At 49.5% G+C, this 23,369-nt stretch overlaps 8 protein-coding genes across 8 annotated transcripts; 3 read left to right on the forward strand and 5 right to left on the reverse strand.

Annotated features, from left to right (window-relative positions):
• Window positions 1–776: 776 nt before the first annotated feature.
• LTR84_012117 (uncharacterized protein) lies at window positions 777–2,249 on the reverse strand (the record flags this gene model as incomplete). Its single annotated transcript, XM_064855641.1, has 4 exons — window positions 777–959; window positions 1,025–1,159; window positions 1,209–1,480; window positions 1,535–2,249. The coding sequence occupies 4 exons, from the start codon at window positions 2,247–2,249 to the stop codon at window positions 777–779; spliced, it is 1,305 nt and encodes a 434-aa protein (XP_064708301.1).
• A 1,544-nt stretch (window positions 2,250–3,793) lies between these two features.
• Window positions 3,794–5,108, forward strand: LTR84_012118 (uncharacterized protein; the record flags this gene model as incomplete). The annotated part of the gene is made up of 4 exons (XM_064855642.1): window positions 3,794–4,183; window positions 4,247–4,651; window positions 4,824–4,987; window positions 5,066–5,108. The coding sequence occupies 4 exons, from the start codon at window positions 3,794–3,796 to the stop codon at window positions 5,106–5,108; spliced, it is 1,002 nt and encodes a 333-aa protein (XP_064708302.1).
• Window positions 5,109–6,301: 1,193 nt separating this feature from the next.
• Window positions 6,302–8,133, reverse strand: LTR84_012119 (uncharacterized protein; the record flags this gene model as incomplete). The annotated part of the gene is made up of 2 exons (XM_064855643.1): window positions 6,302–7,120; window positions 7,444–8,133. 2 exons carry the CDS (start codon window positions 8,131–8,133, stop codon window positions 6,302–6,304), a joined length of 1,509 nt encoding a protein of 502 aa, XP_064708303.1.
• A 1,255-nt stretch (window positions 8,134–9,388) lies between these two features.
• Window positions 9,389–10,349, reverse strand: YPT1 (GTP-binding protein of the rab; the record flags this gene model as incomplete). The annotated part of the gene is made up of 5 exons (XM_064855644.1): window positions 9,389–9,583; window positions 9,643–9,870; window positions 9,921–9,968; window positions 10,026–10,149; window positions 10,339–10,349. The coding sequence occupies 5 exons, from the start codon at window positions 10,347–10,349 to the stop codon at window positions 9,389–9,391; spliced, it is 606 nt and encodes a 201-aa protein (XP_064708304.1).
• Window positions 10,350–10,972: 623 nt separating this feature from the next.
• On the reverse strand, window positions 10,973–12,409 carry LTR84_012121 (uncharacterized protein; the record flags this gene model as incomplete). Its single annotated transcript, XM_064855645.1, has 2 exons — window positions 10,973–12,149; window positions 12,210–12,409. 2 exons carry the CDS (start codon window positions 12,407–12,409, stop codon window positions 10,973–10,975), a joined length of 1,377 nt encoding a protein of 458 aa, XP_064708305.1.
• A 660-nt stretch (window positions 12,410–13,069) lies between these two features.
• On the forward strand, window positions 13,070–15,935 carry LTR84_012122 (uncharacterized protein; the record flags this gene model as incomplete). Its single annotated transcript, XM_064855646.1, has 5 exons — window positions 13,070–13,107; window positions 13,170–13,345; window positions 13,400–13,821; window positions 13,879–14,361; window positions 14,412–15,935. The coding sequence occupies 5 exons, from the start codon at window positions 13,070–13,072 to the stop codon at window positions 15,933–15,935; spliced, it is 2,643 nt and encodes an 880-aa protein (XP_064708306.1).
• A 1,699-nt stretch (window positions 15,936–17,634) lies between these two features.
• LTR84_012123 (uncharacterized protein) lies at window positions 17,635–20,385 on the forward strand (the record flags this gene model as incomplete). Its single annotated transcript, XM_064855647.1, has 1 exon — window positions 17,635–20,385. The coding sequence occupies one exon, from the start codon at window positions 17,635–17,637 to the stop codon at window positions 20,383–20,385; it is 2,751 nt and encodes a 916-aa protein (XP_064708307.1).
• Window positions 20,386–22,098: 1,713 nt separating this feature from the next.
• On the reverse strand, window positions 22,099–22,609 carry LTR84_012124 (uncharacterized protein; the record flags this gene model as incomplete). Its single annotated transcript, XM_064855648.1, has 3 exons — window positions 22,099–22,286; window positions 22,392–22,410; window positions 22,472–22,609. The coding sequence occupies 3 exons, from the start codon at window positions 22,607–22,609 to the stop codon at window positions 22,099–22,101; spliced, it is 345 nt and encodes a 114-aa protein (XP_064708308.1).
• Between the last annotated feature and the right edge of the window lie 760 nt (window positions 22,610–23,369).

Raw genomic sequence — 23,369 nt, forward strand, 5'->3', positions numbered from 1 at the left:
CCTGAGCTAAAACAATTAAGAATCTGACGTGGTGCACTGCCGAAGAAATGGATGCGTCTCATAGGCTTCCAAGGGAGCCGCGTCTGACCAGCGCGTTGCCTAAATAACTTGCTAACACAGTGGCTGATATCTGGAGCTGGAGATTAGCTCACCAGGGAACATCCAGGCCCATCTTACTAAGAGCTGCTATTCTGGTCCCTTTTTGCATTCGGCACCAGACCTAACTCGGACTCACCTCATTGCTGTCGCCCCCAGAGCATTTGCTATTTGTGTTAACTCGGCGACTCCTCCTACACTTTCCCTGCCTAACGTACCTCGTAAGCTGGCAGGGCCAAAGACGACTAGTTCTCAATGGAGCACTTGAAAACTCGGTCGGATCCCCTGCTTCCTGAACAAGCATTTTATGAACAGCCATATCCGTACTTAGTACCAAGGGAGATACTGAGGTGTTTTACTGTCCAGGCCACGCCTCTATTTAGAAGTCATCTCCCTTCAAACTTTGGTCCATCAGCCACACCGTGGTTGAGGTCACCCAAGTCAGCCAAGTTGCAGCATCCGATGGAAGCAACCATACTTGGTTATCTCCATGGTCGGTCGCAACTAGTTTCTTATGGAATATATCTACAAATTGCATATTTGTGGCTGCTTGCCAAATCGGTCTCCGGTCTTTCATATCTGCTCTCTTTCGTCCCGTCATTCTTGCCCAGTCCCACTTGGTTTGCCCCAGTCTGGATGGAGTTCTTGTATGCAAGATATCTGTCAGTCTCCCGACACAATCAATCCCTTACTCGTAGCCTGACTTTCCCATTCAGGCCTTTATGACCCACGAGCCAGTGGTTAAATGTCTCCCATTCAGAACTCATTTCAAAGTCAAGTCGGCGCAGTAACTGAGGGATGACCTTTGCCATCTCCATAAGAGCAATAAGTTGGCCCTGGCAATTTCTCGGACCCATACCAAACTGTTTCACGATGTTAGAGTTGTTAAGACGCATCAGGTCCTAATACCGATATGATCAAAACGTACCGGCATATAGGCGGCGTTCATCATCGACAAATCTTCTCCACTGCCTTCCAACCACCGTTCAGGTCGGAACACATCTGGGTCTGGATTGAATGCAGACGAGTAATGTGCTACCCAAGTGTTGACACCAACGGTTGTCTGAGCTTGGGTCAGTAACAAGTCTTCTTCGGTCTACCATGTCACCTACCCCCGCTGGAAAATAATGACCACAAAGCGTCGCTCCTGACTCTGGTACAATGCGCCACAATGGAAAACCTGTCGGTGAGTGCATTCTCAAAGCTTCCTTGATGATTGCGTTGAGGTAAGGCATAGTCTTCGTTTCTTCGAATGTCACTGGGTCCGAAATCTTCCCTTCCGCCGCCAATTCATCTATCTCGGATCGCAGTTTGCGCAGTGTCTCCGGATACTCGTGCAAATAGTGAATTGCTGCCGAGAGCCCATATTTGGTTGTGTCGGCACCTGCAACGATCAATTAATGGAGAGTCGTACAACCAGTGCATGCCCATCACTTACCTGCAACGATACTGGTATAACCTCCGATCAGAACATCATTCTTAGTAAAATGATTCGGGTCAGCTCGATGGGCTTTCATGAATCTATCTAGCATATCAGGAGATTCCGACGATTTCCCCTCCTCTAATTCTCGACGCTGGTGGTCGGCAATTTGTTGCTCTGCAAAGACATACGTTGAGTCCACTTTGTTCGTGATGAACGTGAGTGCCATGATCAGCTTCCAGAGAATGGGATGGAGGAAGGGGTAGATTCCAATATGGGACACGTAATCAAGTCTTTCCGCAAGTGCTGCTACAATGCCACCAATGTCCTCCCCGTTATCAAGATGGCCAAACCGCTTCGAAAACTGAATTTCGTTTAGTTGCTGGATTAGCGACCTTGAACTAGAGTAACTCACCGTGATCTCACCATTTACATCAAAAGCGAAACAAGTCACCCACCACCCGATGTCAATACTCTCGCCACTCTCAGACAGTTCTGAGAGCTTCTGCACTAGCGCATTGGAGCAATTATCAATCGAACTTTCATACATATGGAAAGCATCATATGCCGGTTTATACTTCTTGCGCATTTCGGCGGCATATTTGTTGCTATTGGTCGAAAAGATATTGGGCTCGTCAGGCTGTTGGAATGTGAAATACCACTTCGATTTGGGGAACACATTCTGCGTGCTGTAGATAGTAGCTGCAGACGCTGGGTCATCTATGCTGTACATGCTTGGCCCGACCCGAACGATTGGTCCTTGCCCTTGTCAGCCTCGCACTTTCTTGGTTCGACTCAGGACTTCTCACCATGTTTACGATGGAGCCTGATATTCTCTTTCTCAAAATCTCCCTTGTGCACAGCACCTAGGTACCACAATCGGCTGAATCGGGCGAGAAAAGGCCCTGGGACTGATCGGAGTGGATCGATCGCTGCACGAAACAAGCGATACCCGATGAATGACAGCAAGCCTGCCAACAGCAGCTGGTCCAGAATGGGGGAGAGAAGTACCACCATTCTGATCGCCTAATGCTTTCGCCTGTTGTGTGCTTCGGATTCAGAAGAACTACACTGACAGGAGTCATCAAGGATTGTGCATTGAGAAGTCCTTATGGGTGAGGACTTAGGAGCGGGGCAGAAATCGATAAATGGCGGGCTTCAACTGGCGAGTTTGATCCCAGGCTCTCTAAGCATCGAGGCCGCCTGGCATTGGAATGGCCATGGCGTGCACACACAATGAATGGCTACTTCGATGTGGAACAGGATCTGTATCCCTTGCCAGCAAGTCACAGCCGTGGACCCGCCCGAAAACATCGCCCACATGGATCAGTGGTGTCACACCAAAGTCCTTCGTAATGAACCGCTGCCATCGCGTAACCGGGGGCTGCTGCCGGACTCGAGGTAAACCTGCTCTAAGGACAGAAACATCCAGTGAGAGGGAATGCAACAGCGTAGCATGTCGGATAAGGTTTGTTTGCTGCCATCTGTGCTGTTTGACCAGCCAATCGACACTTATCGATCTCTCAAGGTTCGATGGATCTATCCTCGGCTATGGATCTTGGGTGGAAATCTGTGCTGTGTAAAACGTGCCTACGCACAAACGGACAGACAGCGGACTGACACTGGTTATCTGAGCATCCGTTAACACTCCTCGGTGAAGTGAATCAATTCACCATAAGTGGCATGTGCCCGCCTAGGGTAGATATGCAGGTGACAGACGGCCTGAGACAGGTGACAGTGCCCAGCGTGATCTTGATCGACACAAATGTACCGTTCATCTAATTTGTGAGAGCTCTCAGTTAAGTTCATTTAACGTCGGCATCGCCCGGAGGCATGGCTATTAGTTGCCCACTATTGCAACGGAATTGCTTGGTCCGGGGTCCCCCATCGGCCTCCTGTAGGCTACTGAACATCGGAATGGGCCACTAGTTTAGGTAGTTAGCTTCGGTACCTGCTCGTAAGGATACTTTCCTTTCGACTTGAGCTGATCGCCCCCACCTTACTCGAGTCATGGATTGGATTCAATAGATAAAGTATCGGCATTCGCACTGACCAGTTTCCAGTTCACGCTGTCTAATCCCACATCTTTATGCTACTGTGGTGCTTAGGCGACTCTGCCTTTCGGACTTGAACGCTAGAAGCCCTCATCCATCTAGAGAACCATCGCATTTCCAGACGCCAAAGGACATTGCATGCTCACAAGGCCAAAGTATACTCACGGAGGTGTAACAAAGCAGTGACTCTGGGCATACAGCACACACCAGTCTCCATATCAGCATGGAGCCCGGTGATAACACTCCGACGGCCGTGGCAGTCGACAACGATTTCGAGACCGACTCCGCTTATGCTGAGTCTTTCAATTCATATACAACTTCACTGGCCTCATCCGCTTTAGACTATCGGTACGAATTGGGCAGGAGATACCATGCCTACCGCTCAGGGAGACATTTCCTCCCCAACGATGAACAAGAACAAGATCGTATGGATCTGACACACTCGGAGATGATGCTGCTCCTGGATAACAACCTGTATTTCGCACCAATCAAAAATCCTCAACGAGTCTTAGATCTCGGTACAGGGACAGGTATCTGGGCAATCGACTTTGCCGACATTCATCCCGAATCTCAGGTCATTGGTAATGATCTATCACCAATCCAGCCTGGCCATGTAAGACTCTGATATACAAGGCGGTCGTTCGCTTTCTGTACGATGGCTAACACAGATGAAAAGGTTCCCCCAAACGTCGAATTTGTGGTTGACGACATCGAAGATGAGTGGGGCTACGAGGACACGCCGTTTGATTTCATCCATGCACGCTACCTGGCCGGTTCGATCAGGGACTGGCCGAGGCTAATGAAGCAAGCATTTGCGTGCACCAAACCGGGCGGCTGGGTCGAATTCGACGATTGGGATTGTATGGTTTCGAGTCCTGACGGGAGTATTCCAGAGGACAGCCCCTTTTCCTACTGGCACAAGGTCGTTCTCGGACGCATCGAGAAGACGAACACGGGCCGACCGGGTCCTCATCTGGGCGATTGGATTCGAGATGCCGGCTTTGTGAATGTCGTTGTTAAGAGATTCCTGATTCCCCATAATATATGGCCGAAGGATGCACGACTGAAGAGAATTGGTGCTGTAAGCCATCTTCCCGCTGATATCCTTCTCTCCCAGATTCTTTCAATACCCAACCACGTCTGAGTTGAAGACAACACCTCCGGCCGTCATCAGGAGTTGTTCGATCCCAGGGTCATACATGAGATGTTCTAGTAACCCCATACCTAGACTGACAATACCTTTCTCGTCCTAGATGAACCTCCTCCAATGGGAACAAGGACTGGAAGGCATCACAATCGGATGCCTCAGCCGATCCGCTTCCGACGAGCCTGCGTGGTCAATCGACGAGATCCAAGTCTTGGTCGGGAAGGCCAGAGCCGATTCCAAAAATCGCAAGTACCACGGTCAATACGACTTGTAAGTTGGTTTCCTCGCAAGATAATATTTACGCAACCCATCATGGTGAGAGATTGAACGGCTGACTGTTTCTTCCAGCTATGTTGCTTATGGCCAGAAGCCCGGAGGTGCAAGCACTTAGCTCTCAATGTGAAGACTGAGTCGAAACACCCGTCGTCGGTGTTTCGAGTTTACTCGCGACACGATCAAGGTGTACGCCCAGGATCTCAAGCTGAACAGATACACTACCAAGGAGACCGTGGAGATGACGACTTTCCCTACATACCTATTGCCACCAATGCGATACGGCCATGTACAATTCACGGCGGCTCAAGATGTTTTGAGCTTTCTGATCCAAGACACCATACCTTTTATGCCCTAGACGACGAACTGCCGTCCTCGGTGCCTCGATCCGAAATATAATATGACCGAAATGCTGCCGGCGGGACGAGTTCAAGCACGACATTCCATGGCCTCGAGCGAGAGCCATCTTTTCCAAGAGCCCACAGAAACCTTCTCGCCCCTGAAAGGAGTGGGAGGAGTACTCACTACTCACAGCGAGAAAGCGACGCATTGAGCGGGAAGACACACTCCGCGACACACACGCAAGAGTTCGCAAGCCACAGCCATGTCCACCGTATACCATGAAGATACGACCCCTCTCCCTCTTTTTAGTGCTGTATTCAAGACAGAAGACGGTAGTCCAGAGACATGGAGCGCGCAAGGAGCGCGCAGAGCCAGGCCGGCCACAGAGATATTTCGCAGATAGGGATGCTTCGGATGGATCAATCCGAGAATGATGACCAAGCACACCTTGCGATGCCATCTACAGTCGCCAATATTCATACGCGAGGAGCAGGAGAGACTACCCTGGATATACTGTACATCCCGACATCTTTCCGAGCTTCTTGACTGTAAAACTGGGAAAGGGAGGTGGAAAAAGGTGAATAGATTCAACGGCAAAGACAGCACGTGGTATAGCAATATTTTCTAGCCACATAGAGAAAAACCCCAAGACTACCCAGGTCGAAGATTTGTCGCCGATGAATCTGCGATGCATATATTCAACTACCACCAGAGTCGATGGGACCCACCCTGCTTAGCTGGCCGAGATATCACAAAAACGCTATTTACCGCTTGGGGCCTCTTTTCCTATTAGAAATCCAACAGCACAGCATCTCAAGTCCGCGGTTCGCCGTCTTGCCGCGCTGTGTACCCATGGGAAGCGGGTGACTTGCGTGAGGTATCCTGCGCACTGATGGCAGCTGGAGCCAAACCTGGAGGCCGAGCTAGCGCCGGACCCAAAGTCGTCGAACTCGGCGTCGGACTTGAGGACTACTCTGGAATCGGCTGAGCCTGCTGCGTTTCTCGTCCGAAACTGTGCCATTTCTCCTCCCAGCTCTCCATACTGTCCGTCTCAGCGGCACTGTTCTTGACCAAGGCACTTGTTTGAGTTTCGACGCTCACCTGGTGGAGACCGTTTGTGGGTGTTGCAGGGACCTCGCCGTGCTCGACACCACCGTCGCGAGCGTTCGTGCCCGAAGCAGCGATACTGCCTCGATTTCTCGCGAGGGAAGTGGTGCTCATTTCCAGGCTTCGCTTCGCCTTGGTTTTCAGTAGATCCTGCTCGTATCTGCGGCGGTGGCGCTCGTACGTGTCGTCCAGAAAACCGTCGTTGTCGCCGCTATAGAGGGCGCGGGACCGACGGGTGTTTCGGTTCTGAGTGCGCGTATTCGACCAGCGGTGCAGTGTATTGTAGCCCGGGACACGCGGCATGTGTCTATTGTATGAGTCTTTGTGCACGCGGCGCCAGCCGAGGAGGAGGAGGAGTGCTATCAAGATGAGGAATGTGATGATTGATATTGGGACGGCGATGGACAGCGTGTGCCCGTATGATTTTGCTGATGAAGAAGTGCTGGATACATCGATTGGCGTTCCGCTTTCCAATGGTACTGCTGATGGAGAAGAGCTTGACGTTGTCTTTGTCGCAGACAGTGGACCTGATATATTCGCCCCATGAGCGGTGGAGCTAGCTGTTGTGCTTGGCCTTGGTTCTGATGCTTCAATTGAAATCCATGATATATTGGTAGACACTGTACTGGCCGACTGAGTTTGTGTCTTGGTCGAGACTATCGTCGAGATCGTGGGATTTGACTAATAAGAATATATATCAGCATCTTCATATCTTGATACTCATTTCATCAAGGTAAACTTAGGACCGGAGGAATCAGTGACAGAATGAAAGCGAAGGAAAGCTAACGGAGTTTTGCAGGTGTGCTGATATATGTGATAGGACACCTGGAGGGAGATCTGAGGGCAGTGATGAAGCCATTTGATGAGCTGACACCTGACTGGTGCTTATTACCAAGGATGCTTGTGGATAATTCGAATTCCAGATCAGGAATATATAGAAAGACGAAAACGATTGGTAGGTCATGTGGTACGTAACAAGCAGAACGTCCACATCCAATACTTACATCACCCTGCTTGTTTGTAGAAGGCAGTGATCCCTGCAAGGTCGACATGGTGGTAGCAAACGAATCGTCGGACATACCATGTGACTCAGACTGTGAGGTTTTCGGGGCGCCTTGCAGTCCGCTTTGTATACATGCGTCGACAGATGCTCCGTCACGCGTGCTCGTGCCTGATGGATTGCAAGACTTGTCAATCCGAGAAAGTCTTGCAGTATCGACCTCAGTCGAGGGACTGAGTGTACATGGCATGGAGATGCTTTCGCCAGGACTAGTGGCTGGAGATATCGATGTCCGCGCTGAGACACCTGCGGGTATAAGTGGTCCGGAGATGGCCAATATTGTATAGATTGAGTCGGTACTGATGGAAATTGGAAGGAGCCAAGTGCTAGAACTTTCATTTGATGTTGTCTGGCTTCTGTTTGCTCCTTGTTCAGAGACAGAAGCTGTTGGTAGAGGATCACCCATACTGGTGCCAGGCCTGACCCACCCGTCGAGCGCAGACTGTGACAATGGGGGAAGCTGAGCGAAGTCATTATCGCATAGCATGATATCTTTCACAGGTAGATTCATAACCCTAGGCTTCCTGGGATAGTGTCCGCCGCATGCGATTAGATTCGCTCTCCGGACGATGGCATTGCGGCAATTGCTTTGTGGACTGTGCCAATTGACCCCCTTCGAAAATGGGGTTGACATTGTTGTGGCACGAATCGAGTCGTTTGAATTAGAGATGCTTTGGTTTGAGCAAATTGGGCAAGTCACAAGTGCCTTGCTGGTACTGGCTGCCCAATTCTGCGCTGTCGGAGGATTCGCGACAACCATATTCAACAACTTCTGCCCTCCTCTCACGATGGTGACCTGCTGGCACACTGACGGGTAGCAAATGATAAAGGAGGAGATGGAAAGAAACTCTGCAGCAGCGAGTAAGTCGGGTGGGGTTGCAAGGGTGAAGTTAGTCAAAGACCCTTTGGTGAGTCTGTCACGGTATCAGCAGGGACTCTTGTCCAATGTGACATATTTGGCTGGTCTGAAGATAGATATCGCTGGTCGAACGATGCTTCTTGTCAACGAAGCTCCTTCACAAACTGCCAGTCAATTGAGGATACTCAGTCCTTACAAGTTGCGCTGATAGTCCCCATTGTAACAATTTTCACTGCTGAGTGACTGTCAGGTGGAGTGAAACATGGCTCTGTGGCTCCTTTGTCGCGCTGATGTGGAACCTGTCTGAACTTTCGGATGAAGTACCGAGCGAATCTGGCAGAGACAGGGGCTGCGGTACCTGGGGGAAAGGTAATGGAATGGTCAGTATGAAGCTTTGGTAACCTCGTTCCAATCATAGTGTTACCATAATGTGATAATGGAGGAAGCTTGAGGTTTTACACGTCCAAACCGTGCTGGGCACATAACAAGGGAATTGGGAGTACGAGCGACGAAAATGCTGTATTGTCATGGCCTGCCAAATGGGCGGTTGTTTGCAAGGATGTCAGAAAATAATCTTGCTCAGTTGAGGGTTTTTATAGAAGAACATCTGAATAGGAGGAGAATAGAAGGGCGCACCAAGCATGATTCTTCTATCAAATTGTAATGCTCTTCCATGTCCCGCAAACTTCACAACGTTCCATCATTACCCTGCCGAAGCAGTCAACCCAACCCAACATCCGGTGGAAATAAGTGACGTTCTGTTCCCAGGCCCTTTGATAGCTATCGGAAGCAAGAAAGTCTAGACATGTATTGAACTGGGACCGATGATGCGCCTGAACGCCTTTGGAATCGATGGTGAGGCATACCGCTTGTGTGGAATGGTGGACGATTGGCTCAAATCGGCGCCGTGCCAGCTTCGCTCAACATTGCCTGCCTGCCCCCACCACCCTAGCACTCAGAACAGGTTGCATCATGCTGTGTTTCGAAATGTGTAAGGCATGAATCTCGGGCGTCAAATGTTGGGAATCAACTAGCAGCAACCGCCAGCGGCTCCGGATTGCACTCCTTGGCCTTGACCGACCTGTACGGTGGGCTTGTTGTTGACTGTGGTCGTTCCCATGCGCTCCTTGATCTGGCGAGCCATGGTCAGGAAGGCTTGCTCAACATTCGAGGCATTCTTTGCGGATGTCTCGAGGAAGGGAATTCCCAGGCTGTCAGCAAACTCCTGTTGCCTAGTTAGTATAAACCACGTGAGAGACGGTCTTGTGACCATTGGTAACGAACCTTTGCCACAGTGTACTCGACCACCTTCTTATCCGACATATCGCTCTTGTTACCGACAAGCAGCTTGTTGACTCCTTCGGTAGCATAACGATCAATTTCCTGGAGCCATTGCTTGACATTGTTGAAAGAGTCCATGTCTGTCACATCGTAGACGACACAGATTCCATGTGCGCCTCGATAGTATGAAGAAGTGATGGTTCGGAAACGTTCCTGGCCGGCTGTGTCCCACTAGTCCATGTCAGCTAAATGTAATATAAAAGAATCTTATGCAGCCCTACGATCTGTAGTTTGACAGTTTTCCCATCGAGTTCGATTGTTCGGATTTTCTGAGCATGTGTCAGTCTGTGATACTATGGCCATGCCGAAGATGTGACCGGACGTACGAAATCAACACCAATGGTAGAGATGTAGGACTCGGTGTATGTGTCATCGGCGAATCGCAACAGGAGGCAAGACTTTCCAACGCCAGAGTCACCGATAAGCAGGAGCTTGAAGAGGTAATCGTATCTGAGACGAAGTCAATATCAGGTTCATGATGGCCGGAGGAGCAGCAGTAAGGTGTCCGGTGGGAAACAATCTGGTACAACTCTGTTCGCAGTTAGAATTATGCCGTGTTGGGATATGAAGGATAGACCGGCGAGGGTGGTGGTCTTCAAGATGTAGGGGCGATTGCGTAGGGGATTGATGACATACCACTCTGGATTCATGGTGCTGGTTAGATGCGGATATCTGGAGGGAACTGGCAAAGGCTGGTGGATGGAGGATGAAATAAAAACCGTGAAGTATCGATCGAGGAATTAGCGAAGTTATCAGGGTGATGGTGGGCTGAAAGCGAGTGGAAGAACGATTTGGTCAATAATAAGAGGAGAGGCGTTTGAGGCCGCAGATGATGCCCGTAGCAGATGACGGGCCCCAGGAGATGATCGGTGGCCCAGGTCGCAGGACGTGGTTAGTAGGGGCTGCAACTTGCAAGTTCTGGTGGCGCCGCGTGCTTCTAGGCAAACAGGACACAATCTCCATGAATTAGTCACGTGGTTGGCGGTGTGACGTGGTGAAAAACATTGATGCCAAGATAGAGCAGACTCATTAAAGCCGGCAATAGGGGCTACATACACGGGGCTATCAGTGTTTGCGAAGCCGGATTTGCACACGCAAGTAGAAGAGTGGCAATTCTCAAGTGATACTTGTGTGGTCGCTGGAACCAAAGTGTACCTAGGTAGGCTGATCTCGTATTGGGTATCTATCATCAGGCATCGTCATTCATATCTCATCAAGCCAGTTGGAGCCGGCTACATCATCCCAAGGAGATCATGCTGCCTTTTGCAATGGTCTAGCCATCAATTAACATTGGCTGGTCGCTTGGCCCACCATTTTCCCGCGCACCGTTCTCTCGAATGGTGGAATTACTGTCCCCAATGATTTCTGTTTCGCCCATCAAGCTGGTCTGCAGGCGAGCGCTCTGACAACCGGGACAATTGTGCACAACCTCGTGAGCGAACAGATCGCAGTCGATACAGAAATGACGATGGCACGCAGGACATTCATAGCGACCGCTGTGGCTACTGCTGGACTTAGCCCATTCTTCTCTGGGAGGGACAGGTAGAAATGGCTTCAGGCAAGCAAAGCAAGTAGCGCTTCGCCTTGCGCTGGACCAAGGTACCTCAAGCCAGTTAACCAGCGGAAAGAGGTGATGATATGAGCGGGCCAGATGGGTGGATAGAATAAGTGTTAGGCCACAGACCGGGCACTCGGAGGGTAGACTGCAGACTTTGGTATCACATCTCGAACACAAGTAGCCGTCACGGCTTGGTTTTGTGTGGCATGCACAAAGAGAAGGATGATCTTCGACTGTCCTCGAGGGAAACCCCATCATGAGTAATGAGCTGGCAGACTTGGTACTGTCATTGGTGACTGGTGGAGTGGTCACATTCATCATCAACTCTCGGAAGTGCTGCTCATGTAAAACAACACCATAGTTGGCGCCATCTCCATTGTTGGTCTTTTTGACTAGTTCGCGGCAGACTGCGACAGATGCAGCAAGACCAATCACCGACACCCGAATCTTGTCAACCACTAGAGCTGCAATGGTAGCATGGATATCCCCTGGGTCACTGCTGTGCAAGGCACCAAAGACAAGCAGGGCTTCGCGGGTCCCATGAGACGGAGCATGGAAGAGGGCGGCCCGAGTCATCTCAAGGGCATTCTGGAGAGAAGGATTGCCCTTAGGCTCTTCCTTTCTGATGTTCTGGATGGCTGTAAGGTGCTCGTTAGGGTTTCCTGACATATCACTGACACGTACGGCAATGCCATCCTTCATGCCCACAATCCCCAGCTGAGAAATAGGATTTTGTTCAAAGAACTCGCGGATGAAAGCCTCGGTGTAGAGAAGGGTAAGAAGATAGCGTGTTGGGCGGAGATCCTTCTCATTCATAGCCAAAGACATATCAAGAATGAGGATAACATGTCTGATGATACCTCGCTGGAGTGGTGTGGTGTCCTTCAATAACCTATAGCAAAGACCCTGTCAGTGGTGTTCTGCGATTGGTTTCGCCATGATTTGAATTCACCTCTTCCTCTTGCCAGCCTCAAGCAGACCCTCAACAGCACCAGTGATTGTTCCATCGGCAGCTTCAGTCAACAAGTCCCAAGTTCTAGTCACCTCAAAATCACGAGCGTCGTCCCGAGCATCAGCCTGGGCGTGACGAGCCTGTGGACGACCAGAGCCGCGAGGAACATCATCGTCGGAGACATTGCCCGATGCCGGCATCGGGTGTTGAAAATGGAGAAGTGAGGCGGATGATGAGAATATTTAGAAAAGGGAGGAGGAAGGAACTTGCAGCGTCGCGCGTATTGGAGAAGTTGCCCGCGGTCGTGATCGTGATCGTGATCGCAGACGCGGTTTCCTGATTGTGCGTTAAGCAGTTCAAGGGCACTGGGCTGCTGGAGAGGTGCAGAAGTGGGGGCCCTCGGGCATGCACGTGTACCTACGGATAACAGCTCTGGCACAGCGGGGCACTGTGGACAAGACGTCTCGGGCGCTGCAGGTGTAGCAGCCAGTGGTAGCGTACAAGCTATCCGTTGCTATCCCAGCACTCTGCCCCTCTTACCTCTTCCACCGCAGTTGTACAGGCAAAAGAATAGAGAAGAAGGCAACATCTTTCGTAATTGAATGCTGCATTTACGAAGCGTTGCAACCTTGTTCACTTCTTTGAAGGCTGGTCCTCCCACTTCTTTTTCTAGACTCTCTCTTGTTGTTGCAAGGTCTCAATCCACCTTCACACTCTCATACAAATCACACCATCTCCAACTCTCCTCAGAACACACTCCTGGCTTCCAAAGGACCAGGCGTGCCCCTCCATTCCAGTCGAGAAACCCATCACGACCATATATTCAGTTTCGACATTGTTCCGCTGAAGCTCGATCGACCATGGCACCTCCTACCGACCGTGATATCCTCCCTGATACGTGAGCTTTCTTCGACAAGACAATCCCTAGCACTCCATCCATTGACTCTTGTTTGTGTACAGCATAAAGCCGATCAACTATGACTTGTCACTCTTCAATCTGGATCTCGGAGGGTCCTGGGGCTACGATGGCCTGTTGAAAATAGACTCTGAGGTCAAGTCTGACACGAAAGAACTGGTCATCAATGCTAAACATCTGGAAATTAAAAATGCTCAGGTCTTTGTTAAAAATGGCACATGTGAGTCGATGCTGCACATGTATCGAGCATTTACATCTATTAATGCGAGAACAGCACCTGTTACCTCCTCGTCAGACATATCATATGACAAGAAGAACGAGCGAGCCACCATCAAGTTCTCGGAAAACATTCCGGCTGGCAATGCTATAATAGCGATCGAGTACAAAGGCACAATCAACAATAACATGGCTGGCTTTTACCGTTCAAAGTACAAGCCCACCGTCACTCCAGCCGCTGGCGTTCCCACCGATGGCGAGGTGCATTACATGTTCAGTACCCAGTTCGAAGCCTGCGAGGCAAGACGAGCTTTCCCCTGTTTCGATGAACCCAACCTGAAGGCATCTTTCGAGTTTGAGGTGGAGATACCGGACGACCTAGTGGCCTTGAGCAACATGCCCGAGAAGAACGTCACAAAGGGTAGCAAGGATGGTCTGAAGAAGGTGGCCTTTGAGAAGACTCCAGCTATGAGCACATATGTAAGTGCTAGTTGAGCACGCCATTGTGCCGATGAATACTGACAAAACATCATCCAGCTCGCGGCTTGGGCAATCGGCGACTTCGAATATGTTGAGGCGTTTACGGAGCGCAAGTACAACGGTAAAAATCTGCCTGTGCGGGTCTACACTACACGCGGCCTCAAGGATCAAGGTAAATTCGCTTTGGAGCATGCTCACAAGATCATCGACTACTTCTCTGAAATTTTTGGCATCGACTATCCGCTACCCAAGTCCGATCTTCTTGCAGTTCACGAGTTCGCTATGGGAGCCATGGAAAATTGGGGTTTGGTCACTTATCGAACCACCGCTGTTCTCTACGATGAAGGTAAATCCGATGCAAAGTTCAAGAACCGCGTCGCCTACGTCGTTGCTCATGAGTTGGCTCACCAATGGTTCGGCAATTTGGTGACCATGGATTGGTGGAATGAGCTGTGGTTGAATGAGGGTTTCGCCACCTGGGTCGGTTGGCTTGCAATTGACCACCTGCATCCCGAGTGGAAGGTGTGGAGTCAGTTTGTGGTGCGTATGAAAAGAGGTATTGTTGATGTTCTCTGTTGACAGAATCCCAGGCTGAAGGTTATCAACAAGCGCTACAACTCGATTCTCTCCGTGCATCTCACCCAATCGAAGTCCCTGTGCGAAATGCCCTCGAGGTCGATCAAATTTTCGACCAAATCTCCTACCTCAAAGGTAGCTCTGTCATTCGAATGTTGAGCAACCACCTCGGTCAAGATGTGTTCCTCAAAGGTGTTGGTGACTATTTGCGGGCTCATGCCTATGGAAATGCCAGAACAAATGATCTGTGGGCTGCCCTCAGTGCTGCATCAGGTCAAGATGTTTTGGCTTTTATGGACCCGTGGATTCGTAAAATTGGTTTTCCCGTTGTAACTGTCGCAGAAGAGCCTGGTCAGATTTCAATACGCCAAGAACGATTCCTAAGCACAGGTGATGTCAAAACTGAAGAGAACGAAACCACTTGGTGGGTTCCTGTTGGTCTTAAGACTGGAACCCCACCCAAAGTTGAACATAGTGCTCTGACATCCAAAGAGGACACGGTGCGCAATGTTGATGACTCCTTTTACAAGATCAACGCAGATCAAAGTGGGTTTTACCGTACAAACTACCCCCCTCCACGACTTGTCAAGCTGGGTGAGAATCAAGATCTTCTGTCGACAGAAGATAAGATCGGTCTTCTAGGCGATGCAACGGCACTTGCAGTGTCTGGTCATGGAACAACTCCTGCCTTGCTCGCGCTTCTAGAAGGTTTCCAGAAAGAGCGAAGCTATCTTGTTTGGCAAGCGATTGCTGGTTCGCTAGCAAAGGTGCGATCTGTGTTTGCCTCTAACAAGGAAATATCGTCAGCTTTGAAGAAGTTCACATTGAAGCTAGTCTCGCCAGCCGCTGAATCGGTGGGCTGGGATTTTCCTACAGACGAAGAGTGGCTCACAGGACAGTCAAGAAAGCTTCTCCTAGCAGCAGCGGCGGGTGCTGGCCACGAAGCAATCATTGCAGAGGGTAAGAAGAAGTTTGCTGCCTGGAAATCTGGTGACCAGAAAGCCATCCACCAAGATCTTCGGGGAGTCATTTTCAACTTGGCAGTTGCAAATGGGGGCCAAGAGGAATTCGACGCTGTCAAGGCCGAATTCCTCAGAACAACCTCTGTGGACGGAAAAGAGATCGTCATCCAAGCTCTCGGCCGATCTAAGAACTATGATAATGCAATAAGTCTACTGGAATTTGTAACATCTAACGCAGTGCCTCCACAAGATGCCCACAGTGGTATCATTGCTGTCGCAGCGAATACCGAGACACGCAAGGCGGCCTGGCAATTTACCAAGAGCAATTGGGCTCATGTCTATGAGAGGCTTGGGGGCACCAGTGTTGTCATTGATCGTTGGATCAAGAACGGACTGGTGAATTATTCCGACACTGAGATCCGCGACGACATCGCCGACTTCTTCAAGGACAAAGAGACTGGCTCCTTTAGCCGAAGTCTCGTCATCATTTCCGATACCATCACGGGCAATGCAAATTACAAGAAACGGGACGAGGCACAACTGTTGGAGTGGCTGAAAGCCCATTCATATGCGTGAGGAGCAGCCAGCGAATTGAGCTCATGTCCAGTTAGAGAAAAACTGAGCGCGAAAAGTTAGGACATATATATTTCTCTTACATTGCATAGCGATGTCTGCGTATATAGATTTTACCAACACATGTACAAAAAGTACATTGTGTGAACAACAGAACTACTAGGTGTACTATGAAGGTCATCTGCTCCTCTTTCCATACGACCACCGTGTGGTGCCAGTCGGGTAGTCGGATTTTATGCACTTAAATGTTGTATAGAATGCTTTAATTCTATTTATTAGATTGTCACCACCGCAACGCTCGCTAGGCCTTCCCACTCCTTTGGTATAGCGACTGCGGTGCCCCGTACGGAAAGTGTGCCAGAGAAGCATTTCTCACTGGTGGAAATGCTGCTGGAGGATGTCTATAGAGATGTATAACCTTGACAGCTTGGGGTAGAGAGTGAATGTGGGTCTCTCCATACGAACTATGTTGGGGAATAGAGACGAGCGGACCAAACTGAGAACGTCCACTTGCAGCTACCTAGGGGTGTGAGTACAACCTTCGCCCGGGGCCTCATAGATTAATTAGAAGAGTTTTAATCATGCTTCACTCGTTATTCGGCACGGGTGAGAGCAGATCGAACGAGCCGTGAGGACTAGTACTAGTTTATTAAAACGACCGTTGTATATAGCTGCCTAGGGAGTCAGTATCTACTTCTGCAGGAGACTTTGAGAACTAGGTCGTGCTCAGGCTGAACACAACTCTGAGATAATATTCAGTCTCTCACTAGACGCGTAATGAAATCTCGCTTTGATGTTATCTCTTGCACATTTCTAACATCAGAGAAAGAAGGTATCGTCATTCGGTGTAGTGACCATCTGTTGGTCTTAGACATACATGCCTGACAGGCAAAGCTGCTGACAAAGAACAAAGACGCGCCTCAGAAGCTAAATGCCAACAACAGGAGTAGCTGAGTAAATCTACCCACGTGGCTGTCAGGACAATTGACAACACATCACCTTGTCAATCACATCAACAAAGATTTGCGTAGGAACTGTGTCTCTAGAGAAGAAAAGATTCCCGCAAGAAAGAAGGAGGGAGTGCCGTTGTTAAAGAAGGAGTTGTCTGCCCGCCTTCGGCTGAAGGCGCCTATCTTGGGCGGAGCTTGGCTCTGGGAAAGAACCTTGGGCGCCCATGTCAAATTTGATCGCCCGATTAGCCACAAGCCGCGCCCCCAGTTCCACCGTTGGCAAGAACCGGCTCCGGCCAGTCCCAAATCAGAGAAATTCGCACTACCGCCAGTCCTCGCTCCTCAGAGTCCCCTTCGATTCCCTGCTTCTACCCGCAGATTATTGAACAACAACCACATTCCCTTACTTGGTCAGGGCCCCAGGGCTGTAATCACCTCCATCCAAGGTTTGATTCGTCTACCACCCAACAAAGTCATCGGAAACCACGCTTTTCATTATCACTTCGAATTCATCAACAAACACAATTGCGACGCGTAAACACCACAGTTCTCAAGGCAATAGCAAACAACGCTGACTCTGATTTTTTGAGGGATTTGTTTGACGCGCGAGGTGAGCAAGCACGCGATCGTGGCTTCGAAAATCCAAGCTCTATCATCATTTGTGTTCTGCGACTCGTCACGTTAAAGCTTCTGGAACAGACCATGGGGGTTGAACCACGCATCCCAAAGCGCGTCGGGTTCACCTCCCCAAGATGCTGAATTCGTCAGATCAGAAAACCTTTCGTTACATTGCAGGAGATTTCACTTTTGACGATTATAGAGCTCGCTGGAGAGAGCGACTTTATTTAGAGAGAAATCTGACGCGGGTGTTACAACACCACCAACGGCGTTTGATTGCAGAGGCGCCCCGTCCTGAGTCTCGGAAAGAGGGGCTAGTCACTTCGGCCGGAATTGCTGATAACGTTGCAAGTACATCACAGGTGTCGCGCAGAGGAGTTGGCACTATCAGAAGCACCACTACATCCTCACTTCCCATCCCTGAAAGCGTGGTCTCGGCCGTCTTGCCACCCACTGGCATGGCGCCTCATCTAATGGCTTCGTTAGAGCCAGGTGAAACCCGTCAACAGCGCACAAAGAGCCTGCGCAGCTTGCGCGGCAGAAATTCAACCACAGACTCCCAGTCAGAGCTGCACATTGATCTGAACAACATTCGCAAGAAGCTCAATTTCAAGACAAACCTTCTAGATGAGGCTGAAAGATCATCGAAACGTCAAAAGCGCGACGCTATCAAATGCAAATGTCATCTTACTGTCTGGGACAGCAGCACGAATGCGCCTACCTCAATCCCCAAAGCATTCACAAAAGATTGCCTGGTGACAGCGACCGAGACAGCCATCCATGGCTGCTTTGTGAATATCGAACTGGAGAGTCCTTTCGTGATTCGAAACCAGGACCTAATGTTTACACGCGATACGAAAGATGGACTAATCACGAGCTTGGTTGACAAGTACTTCATGGAGATAAAGATTATCCCGTGTCGAGTAAATAGCCAATGGCCGCCTATACCACTTCTTGGAAAAAGTGATGGTGACAATTTCGCGCACGATGTCAAAGCCGATTTTGGAGAGCTACAGGGCGCAGTGGTGGCTCGGTACATGCATCTACCACAGGCTCCAGATGCTGATGTACCGCTTAGTATTTTCTTCTTACATGGAGGTCGAACTTATCGGACGAAATACGGGCTATCAGTGGCATCTAAATGGACATCGGCGTTTTCAACCTTACAAGCAACGAATGGCATCGATCTGGAGTCATTCAGAGAGCCTGCTTTGCTTCCTCCAACACCAACGACCATCCCAAGAGGCGTGGTCGATCGGCGCACCAGTACAAACACCCCAAGTACAAAGATCACAACTAAAGCGCCAACTACTCTAAAAATACCCACCACGCCCGATGTTCACTATAAGTTCATCGCGACTTCAAGCACAGGTTTTGGTAAATCCGAAGTCTTGCGACGGAACGTCACCAAAGGTTACATCTGTCCAATTTGTACGATGTGGAAGTCAACCAAATTGGTCAATCTAGAATTTCACCTTGCAACAACTCATGCCAAGTACAAGTGGACGGTTCATAATGCTCGACAAGATTTGACAAGAAGGACATCTAAGCACATTCTGATTGAATGTCAGCTTCTGCCACCCCCAAAGAAAGAAGAACGGAAAGACAACATCTTCGCATTCGAGTGGCATGCTCCGCACAAGGCCTTCGACTTACCAGCGTTTTTGGGAGGCGACGACGAGAAGTGGATAATTGACCAAAAGCCACAACTGCCAAGTATTCGAAAGACTGTCAATCATAAGAAAGCAATCACACCACTTCTTCCCGCGTCACAAGTCCCCGATTTTCGAGAGCCGCAGCGCAAGAAGTATGCGGCAGTCAGCCGTCTGGTACCGCACAAATCGGACAAATCGGTTTACACTTCTGTCAGCCATCGACCTGTTTCCCCGTCAGAAGAACCTCGCAGCGAAACAGATGATGAGATCGATAACGAGTGGCAGATTCAACAACACTTGGAACGGCTCGATATCATGGCAAAGAAAGAAGGCTGGAGTAACTATCAACGAGAACTTCGCAAACGTTGGGACAAACACCGTATGGAAGAACATCTTGAGCATTCTACATATCTGTCCAATTCACTTGTGCGATTTGTGAGGAAGAATCGCAAGTGGCTAAGCAATGGTGAAGGTGACCTTCTGGAGATATTTTTTGATTATCTTCAACGTCTCAAAGAACGGCATTTCATTGATGACAACGTTATCATGGATGTCAATGAGATGATCTTTAACAGCCCACCCAGCCGCCCCTCCACAGCAAACAACACTCTTCTAACAAATGGATTCAAAAGCCCGGTATTGAGAAATGGGATCAGCAGCCCTGTTCTTTCCAATGGTTTTTCGAGTCCACCTCACATAGATGATCATGATAGGGAGCTGGAGAGGGCCTTGAGGCCTAATACTCTACTTACGCCGCAAAAGTCAACTGCCTCGACCATGACTAATGGGACACATGATTACAGTCCGACCACAAGTACACGACTTGCCAAAGACACATGTGGTATTTGTAGGAAACCCATCAAAAATGCAATCAAGAATGGAACATTCTGTACAGATACCGGCTGTGAAACTGCCAGAACCATGTACCATCAGAAATGCGTGGAAATCAATTCTGCCAGGGGAATCTCAAATGGTAAGGGGAAAGCTATCAACAGCCATAGCTGGATCTGTGTGGTCTGCGCCAAGCGGAGACATAATAGCCATTTAGTGGCACAGGAAGGACACGAAGAGAAAGGGATCGGAAGCACGTCCACAAAACAGCTCGAAAATGGTCTTGAGGAACTGATCGAGCCTTCATTTGAGGTAGAGAAAAGCCCTCGACGACCAAGCGGGCGAGCTTTGAATGCATCTATCGACCGCAATGGAGGCAGGTTCAGTCGCCTGAGTTGAGCATACTATGCAACTATGAACGAGACAGCAAGACAAAAACAAATCATCACGCGCACGCCTTTGGAAGTTGGAAGTGCCGATGGCACTTAGCAAACGGAGCAGGCCGCGAGATGAGCTTAAATCTGCTTGATAGCAGATCTGTATAAAAGACGCAAGATAAATCATAATTAGATCTGTAAAGGACACACCGCCTTGCTTGCGCCTTGCTTCGACAGTGTAATACATCTCGGTTGAATCATCTCCTCGCCACTGTACCAATAATATGTCTCCTGATCACCCAGCCAACATACCATTCAGAACTCTATTGCGCGCTCGAGCCATGAGCAGTCAATGGGCACCACCACCACCATCTGTTCACTGAATTCCCTTCAACAAGCAGTAGCGATATAGACAGTATCGCGACACACACCAATAACTACTAGGTAGGCATATGTTATATATAACCATTCTAAAGCATAGGCACTGCCGTTCGGGACTCTCCTCTCTATGGGTGTGGACAAGCATGTAACACGTCAACATCCATCACCTGTGCACCGTGCGCTCTTATCTTGTTCTCGTCTCGTCTCATCTGGCTGAAAGCGCGTGGCTCGACGAGCGCGAGACTCGTCAGAACGGAGATCCCAAGCAGGATTCCAGCACTTGGGCCGTGGGAGAATTCATAGCGATACCGATACGATTCTACAGGAAACTCTGTGTGTGTATCACGGTCTGTAGTCGCGGGACTTTGCTTGGTGTATTTACTGAAGCACGAGGTACTTATGGCTCCTGCGATCCCCATGGATATCTAACCCACTAGTGGTACTGGAAGGAGCTGGTGATCAGGAGCATTTGGTTGAGAGAAGGAAGAGAGAGAAAGACAGTTTGTCGGTGACGGTGACAGACTTACTTCTGTTCGCAGATTGGGGAACAAGGTACATATATGTCACACCGTCTTCTTTACCCGGTCTTCACACAGACAGCATTATTTGAGACCAGGCTGGGGCGAGGAAAGACAGTTGTTTGGAGTTGGCTATTCTTTAGATGCTTATATATATTGCCACAGTATAGAAAGGGAGACGAAGTCATAGGTGTTGTTGGACGAGAGAGTAAAAAAGGGGCTTGTAATTTATTCGTGCTGTATTTCGGCAGGGTGGTGTGACATTCCGATTTGGGGCTCTGCAAGGCGGTGGATAGTCAGGGGTTTCCGACATACAGACAAGAGAAGGGAGGGGAAGGATAGATACGCAGCCAGCGCTTGACCAAGTCACTTGTCAGGCGATTTGAGGAATACTTCTGAGTAGCAAGAATTTTGTATTGACTTCATCTAACCCATTTGTCTGTCCTTTTGTGACACCTCGCCTGCTGACCATCTGCCGAGAATTCGATTCTTGCTCTCTTTCCAGAACGCCAGTAGTAGAACCGACACCTTGAGAAATGCAAGGCAGAAACCTGAATGCGAGACAGGACGTAGAACAGGTGGATCTAGGGTTGTGCTTTTGTTCCGCCACACCACGAAGTTGTGATGCATGAAGGCCCGCTTCGAATTGCGGATGGCTTTCCATTGCAGTACTGAGAGTTATGAGCTACCCAGTACCAAATCATCGAGATTTTTATTCGTATGAACAAGGCGAGAGAAGGATTCTCTGGGCGCTGCATTGCTCATTTCTATTTGCATTCCCCCATACTCAAGACGAATTAGAGGTGCAAGTGTCGTTAAGGCGTCAGTGAGACAACTCAATCTCTCATTTCATCATCATCATCCTCGGCTTCAACGAAGTCATCATCATCATCTTCGTCCTCATCGCCAAAGTCATCACCAGCGGCCTTGGACTTTTCTTCAGCCTCAGCCCAGTCGATCTGCTTGTTGCGAGTGCGTCCTGAGACGATGTTTGAAGGGTCGATCTCTTCCATATCCTCGTCATCTATAGACAAGCAGTGCGTCAGTACCTAAATTTTAAGAAGGATGCAACTGTGCTCGGAGGCGGTAGGGGAGTTGTGAGGCATTGCTAGGTGGGGTTCAATCGTACCATCTTCTGGTTCTTGCTGCTGTGATGCAAAACCGGTCAGTATCATTCAGTGAAAGAGGTTTCAACGCAGGTTTTCGTACCTCTTCAATGCCACTTTCCTCGTCGGAGTCGTCATCAGCTTGTGCTAGAGCAACATCCTCGACGGCTTTTCCTTTGCCTTTGCCGTTGTCGAGAATGTCACTGGTGCCCTGAGGCTCAGTGGTGCCGTTGGCTGACATATCTGTCCGAGAGTGTATCTGTTGATATGCGAGAGAAAGTAATGCGCACTTGCGATACAAGGAGAGTAGAAAGGTCAAGTTGAAACTGGAGATCGACTGCGGAGAAGATCCCAATGTGTTTGGAGACATACAAACCAAGATGGGCGCGACCCAGTTACATAAGAGGATCGCGGTTGCTGCCAAGCCAGGACGGGTGCACTGTCGCTAACAGAGTAAAGCGTTTGAAGCTTTAGTCACGTGTCCGTATCAAGCCAACTCTCACGTGATCTAAATAAAATTACTATCAAGCCTCTCTCTTTGGACATTCCTCCTCCAAACTCCTGGCAATGCGATGGATATACCTGTGGCAGCGAATATCTTGGGGGTGACTGGTGCAGTATGTTGGTCGGTGCAGGTTTGTCAAGAATGAGGATCAATGGACATACCCGGACTGATAGTTGTGCATCAGCTGATTCCACAAATTGTGATCAACTATCGACGACATGACACTACAGGCCTTCAGCCCACTATGATGCTGCTGTGGGCTGCAGCAGGGATCCCTCTTGGGGTCTACAATATCGTCGAAAACTTCAATGTGGCCTTACGCATCCAGCCGCAGTTGTTGACCTTCCTGAGCCTTGTCACATGGATTCAGTGCAAATACTATGGCAACAAATGGCCTTTGAGGAAGTCTGCAGCTGTCGTTACGCCCGTGGCACTCGCCATGGGTGGCATAGAATGTGGATTGGTCTTTTTACTTCGAAGAGGACGCCGTGCCCAT

The sequence above is a fragment of the Exophiala bonariae genome, assembly GCF_035927105.1.
Source record: "Exophiala bonariae strain CCFEE 5792 chromosome Unknown scaffold_7, whole genome shotgun sequence".
In the NCBI taxonomy this organism is placed as follows: domain Eukaryota; kingdom Fungi; phylum Ascomycota; class Eurotiomycetes; order Chaetothyriales; family Herpotrichiellaceae; genus Exophiala; species Exophiala bonariae.